General features: G+C 62.4%; 2 protein-coding genes across 2 annotated transcripts in view; both read left to right on the forward strand.

Annotated features, from left to right (window-relative positions):
- BMP15 (bone morphogenetic protein 15) overlaps positions 1 to 471 on the forward strand; it is a 1,728-nt gene extending 1,257 nt beyond the window's left edge. Inside the window, exon 2 of the mRNA XM_085324299.1 lies at positions 7 to 471. Coding sequence (XP_085180425.1) covers positions 7 to 471 — 465 coding nt within the window. The remainder of the gene's footprint in view (positions 1 to 6) is intronic.
- Positions 472 to 3,567: 3,096 nt separating this feature from the next.
- LOC146584715 (liver-expressed antimicrobial peptide 2-like) lies at positions 3,568 to 4,496 on the forward strand. The gene is made up of 3 exons (XM_085324259.1): positions 3,568 to 3,699; positions 3,889 to 4,049; positions 4,460 to 4,496. The coding sequence occupies exons 1-3, from the start codon at positions 3,568 to 3,570 to the stop codon at positions 4,494 to 4,496; spliced, it is 330 nt and encodes a 109-aa protein (XP_085180385.1).
- The last annotated feature ends 1,227 nt before the right edge of the window (positions 4,497 to 5,723 follow it).

Below are 5,723 nucleotides of genomic sequence, written 5' to 3' on the forward strand. Positions count from 1 at the left end.
GGCGAGCCCTTCCTCCTGCTCTACTTGAACGACACGCGGGCCGGGCCCCGGCCGCAGGCAGGGGGGCCCGGGCCCCTGCTGCGGCGCCGGGCCCGCGAGGCGCCCAACCTGGCCCAGGACCTCCCCGGCTACCTGCGGGACCAGGGGGCTGAGAAGAGCGACTGCTCCCTGCGCTCCTTCCCCGTCAGCTTTGCCCAGCTGGGCTGGGACCACTGGATCATCGCGCCGCACCGCTACAACCCCCGGTACTGCAAGGGCGCCTGTCCCCGCCTGCTCCGCTACGACTACCACGCGCCCAACCACGCCGTGGTGCAGAACTTTGTCCACCAGCTGGTGGACGCCAGCGTGCCCCGGCCCTCCTGCGTCCCCTACCGCTACAGCCCCATCAGCGTCCTCATGATCGAGCACAACGGCGGCATCCTCTACAAGGAGTACGAGAACATGATCGCAGAGTCCTGCACGTGCCGGTAACGCCTGCGGGGACCCTGCTGACAGGAGCCGGCTCTCCGTGCCCGTGGCCACCCAGTGCCAGACCCACGCGCCCACCGGATCCTGACTTTTAGAGGAGTTCCTCTCGCTTTTTCGCGGGCTGGTCTGTCTCGTTTCCCCCCGTGTTGGTGCGGCACTTGGCGGGAAAGTTTTACAGTAGCTTTTTATGTGAATTGTAAGTTTTTAAAGGCAGGAGCCTGCTGGGCCCTGTGCCAGGGCAATTGCCCCATGGCATCTCTCCTTCCCGGGGCCTCGCAGCTGCTGCCTGCTACGGGGAGGGCACCAGCATCGGCCAAGGGTCCCAGCCTGATGCTTTTGGAGAAGAGCTGGGTCCCGGGACCAGAGCGTGAAGCTCTCTGAGGCGGCTGGGCCTCTCCTGATGGAGCTGGAGCAGGGAGGGAGAGCTCTCTGGGTGGGCTGTGCTCTCCCATGTCCCTTCAGTGTGTCCCCATGCTTGTCCTCAAGCTGACGTTGGCAATCTCCAGCGCTATCTGCCCACAGTCCCTTCCTGCCCTGCTGGCTGCTGATGCCAGTGGTGCTCCTTCCTAGCTCACCTGTACCTCAAAATGTCTAGTCCTGGCTGTGGCCGGACCTCACTGGGCTTGGGATGGGGCTGAGGTTGTGGGGGAGTGGGGTGGGAAAGCCCTCTTCTCCCCTGTGGTTCCACTTCGGGGGCTGCAGAAACTGGAGGGACCTGGTGAAGGTGTGCCCTGAGCTGCTGGCTCTGCYCCAGATGTTGGGGACCAGGTGGCTGCCTGTGTTGGGCTTTGCCCTCTACTTTCTCTGCAGCCCCCTTCCTTCCCCCTCTTTGGCTTGCCCTTTGTGGCAGAGCTTGGGTCTGCCCCTGGCTGAGGGGTTTGGACCCTTGTCACAGTCTCCTCCTGTCTTCCTACACCCTTGCTGTCCCACGTGGGTTGGGCTCTGCTTGGCTCCAGGACTGTTCCTATCTCTGGATGTATCCATTTCACTTCCAGGACTCTTGTAGCCTGGCTTTCCTCTATTTATTGCTGTGTAAATAAATAAACTGATAGATTTTGCTAAAGACCATCTGGGCATGCTTTTTCTCCATCCATGGTATGTAGTGGGTGCCCCCTAGTGATACCTGGCATGGGACAGGGCTGATGGGGTGCTGCTGGCCGGACCTGGACTTGCCCAGCCATTCTGGGACCATCTCGCTGCACAGCCACCACCAATGGGCAGAGACGCTCCCAGGGGAGTGTGGTAAGTAAATCCCTACTGATTTTGAGCAGGAGCATGCGCTGAGGGAAGAGGTCCCACCAGAGCAGAGATCCCACCTGGAGAGGTGAGGACCTGGGGTAGCTGTAGGCAGCTGCCCTGGTGCTGTTGGGTTGGGTGCAGGAGAGGTCCCATGGCCCTGTGTTTTGGGGGCAACCTGCTGTTGGGACTGAGCCAGCTTYGCTGTCTCAGGGGGACCCAAGAGTCCTGGCTGTGGCCAGAAGAACCTTTCTGTAAGTCTGCAAATGAGCTTGGTGCATATGCAGCTGTGGRGATAGATGCATGGAGCCTGGGAGCCGGGTGGTTGATGCCAGCTCTGTGGGGGCTGTTTCTATGCCCAGTGGCTGCACTGAGTCTCCTCTGGCAGACCGTRAAGGTGTTGACCTGGGCATTCAGCCACCTGGGCTATTTTGGGAAAGTGTCTGTAGGGCAAACTCATCTGTTCCCAGGCACGATGTCCTGCGTCTGTAAACCCCGGGCAAAGTCCCCTCTCCCTGAGCAGGGAAAGGTTGGTATCTAGGACCTGCAGAAGACTGCGGAGTTTCTCCTGTGCTTGGAGACAGTCCCACCTCTCAGCATCCTGGCCAGGCATTGCTAGGGTCTTCAAGTCCTCAACTTAAGGCTATCACCAGGGTCTCATCTCTTACACAGCCTCCAGTCTGATCTGTTGTTGCTGGCTCATGCTCCACAGAGATGCTTCATCACATCTTTCTCCTTGCAGGCATTTGTAAGGTCTTGTCCCAGCCCTGAGACCTATTCAGGCTCCTCCCAGCACCCAACAACCCCAGGTTTTTGTCCCTCTCCTGCTAGGCTGGCAGGGTGGAAGGTTGCAGGCAGAGCCCCAGACCCTTCAGACTCCCCTCTTGCCCTCAGCCAGCCACGCTGTGGCCAGCTCGAGCCATGGAGGAGAAATACATGTATATTTTTTTAAACACCTTGCAGAGCCCTTGGTGGTAAACAGACCTGACCCACCTGGGAAGATTTCACTGGTCAATCATTAGACATGCTGCATTGACTCATCTGGGCAGGGGGTGGTAAAAATGAGGCAAGTTGGGTGCGTTCCCAGCCCCAGACACCGCCCCCCCTAGCCTGCCGTGGTGGCCGCAGGAGGCTCRACGCTTGCCACCACCCTCCAGGACGGACAGGGGTGGGAAATGTACCCCCGCCTGTCCTGGGGGGCACACAGGGGCATTCTGTGCTGGTGGGATCTCACCTGGGGGGACACGCAGGTGCACGGGGACTGCCTGTGCTGGCTTTGGCAGCAGGGCTCATGCCACCAGAGGCACGGAGCAAAAGTGCCTCCTGGAAAGAGCTGCTGTCCTGGGCTGACCCCRGTGCTGTGCCGGTGCTGGGACTGCCAGGCGCAGAGCCGGGCAGGGAGGTGCGTGGCTCCCTGGCGCTGACTGGGAGCTGTTAGCACAGGCTGGGYGCATGGGTGCTACTGCCTTTGCTCGGGGGGCAGCCCGTGCCCCCGCCCCACATGCTGAGCAGGAGACAGACCACCAGAGCCCCAGAACAGCTCTGGTCCACGGCTCAGGACACCGTTGCGGGGCCCAATCCTGCTGTGGGGCTCCTGGCTGGTGGCCTTTGCTGGGAGGAGGTGGTGATGCCCAGGTGGGCCATGGCAGAGGTGGGAGTACTGCGGGTGCCCCACAGCTGCCCCATTGGCTCTGCCTCACCCCTGGCCCAGGGGAGGGCCCAGCCTGCATGCAGGGGGCAGACGGAAGGCGGTGGCCGGGGGGTGGCCCACTGGCCAGGACTGCTCAAATATTTGTGCAGGGCCATGACCGGGGAGGAGCAGCGCCGAGCCAGAGGTGCAGGAGGCCCTGAACCAGCGGCACCATGACAGCTCCTGTCCCCGGGGGCTTGGGCAGAGGCGACGGGGCCGGCTGGCCCCTCTCCAGCCCCCATGGAGTGGGCACCCGCCTGGCGCTGCTCTTCTCCATCCTCTTGCTTCTGACCAGCTCTATCCAGGTGGGTCCAGCGGGGACTCGGGGCTGCCCRGGAGCGGCTGGGGTGGCAGCGGGCTCCCACCAGTGTGGCAGGGCCGCGGTGGGGGCACATCTCCTGCCCCCTATGGCTCCCTGAATGGAGGGCTGGAGCTGGGCACAGGGGAGCTCGGCACCCCATTCTCAGCCCTGTCTCCCTCTCCTGGTGGTGCAGGCGAGGCAGGACCTCCGGGTGCCTCCCGGGATGGGGCCAGCCGAGGTGGGACACTCAGCCCCACGGCTGGCCCGCACGACGCCCTTCTGGAGAACRGTGGGCAGCAAACCACTGGGTGCCCACTGTCGGCACGGCCTCGAGTGCGTCACCAAGGCCTGCAGGTGAGCGGGAACCCACAGCCAGCCCCACCGGGAGGCGTCCCTTCGCTAGCCTGTCCCCAGCCCTGGCACCCTGCGTGTACCCAGCCCCACCAGTGTCTGCAGCCCCGCCAACTCACACAGACCCCAGTCTCCCCAGTGCACCCAGCCCCAGCAGTGCCCCTAGGTTGGGATCCCCCCTCTATCCTAGCCCTGGCGCCCCCAGCCCTGGACCTCACCAGCATCCTCATTTTGTCCCCCCCCATCCCATTCCCAGTGTTCCCAGCTTTGGGATGCCCATGCAGCCCAACCCCACCAGCATGCCCAGTTCGGGACCCCTCCTCGTCCCACGCCAGCCCAGGGATGCCTCCCGGCCCAGTGTCTCCAGCCCCAGGTGACACCGGCACAGAGACTCCCAGTGCTTTGCCCCGCAGGGCCGGGCGCTGCACCACGCCGCAGTACGAGTGCTGAYGGCCCCGGACGCCCCAGGAACACCGACCTCTCCGCCAGCGGAAAGCTGGGCACATCGTGCCCCTTTTGCAGGGGCGAGGACTGCTCTGCAGCCCCCTGCACCCCACGGACTGTGCCTAGAGCTGCCTCAGGCTTGGGGGGGGGAGGGTAGAGGGGACACCGGCTTCCCAAGAGGCCTGTGGAGCAACACCGTGGCAGCCAAAGGTGGCCCTGCACAGGAAGGACATCAGCTGSATGGGATAGTTCATGCGGGCAATAAACCCCCTTGCATGCGGGCRGCTCTTCTGGGGCCTCTCCTTCCTGCCGGGGGCAGCCGGGCAAGGCACGGGCGTGAGCGGGGCTCGCGCGCCCTTCGGTCCGGGCACTCTCCGGGCTGGACCTCCAGCTGCTTTTTTTGCAGTCGATGCTGGAGTGTCCCCAATGCTGGAGCACCCCCAGTCCTCTCCGGGGATGATGGAAACGGGACATCCCCCAGCTCCTCCTGGTAGCCATCTGCATGGAAGCACACCCCACACCACCRGGACTCTGCCAGCGCGGGGAGGGGGGCACTGGGAAGAACTGGTTCCCTGTCCAAGCTGCTCCTCRGATACGCATGTCATTGCACCCAAATGCACCCCAGCACCTGGAAGCAGGTGTTTGCCTGGACCTGACATGGGCCCAGGGGCAGGAACAGGAGTGGGCTGCCTGGCACCAAGCCAAGCCCTGCRTGCCAGCAGCGCCAGGCTGGGGCAGTGCCATGGACGGGGCAGCACCACAAAAATGTTTGCATGTGTGCATGTGTATGTGCATATGTGTATGCATGCATACATGTCTGTATGTATGTGTATGAATTTGTGTATCTTTGTGTGTTTACATATGTATGCATGCATGTAAGTGTATGTCTCTATAAGCATACAYAKGTATGTGYRCATGTACATGCATATGCATGTATGCCTTTGTATGTGTGAACATGTGTGTGGGTGCCAGTGCACGCTTGTGCATGTATGAATGTGTGCACGTGTGCGTGTGTGTATTCACACGCATGGGTGCGCATATATGGGGATGCGTGTGTGTATGTATGTGTTCACATGTATGTACTTACCTGCAGGTGCATGCTTCTGTCCATGTACATCTATGTGCATGCATGTGCACGTTTGTGTGCGTGCGCGTGCACGCATGTGCCCGTGTGCGTCCGGGCGCGCGGGCGCGGGCAGGGGCCTGCGCGTGCCCGCGTGCCCGCGCCGGCAG

This window comes from Rhea americana, unplaced genomic scaffold, assembly GCF_003343005.1.
Source record: "Rhea americana isolate MKP2758 unplaced genomic scaffold, rheAme1 scaffold_90, whole genome shotgun sequence".
NCBI lineage: Eukaryota > Metazoa > Chordata > Aves > Rheiformes > Rheidae > Rhea > Rhea americana.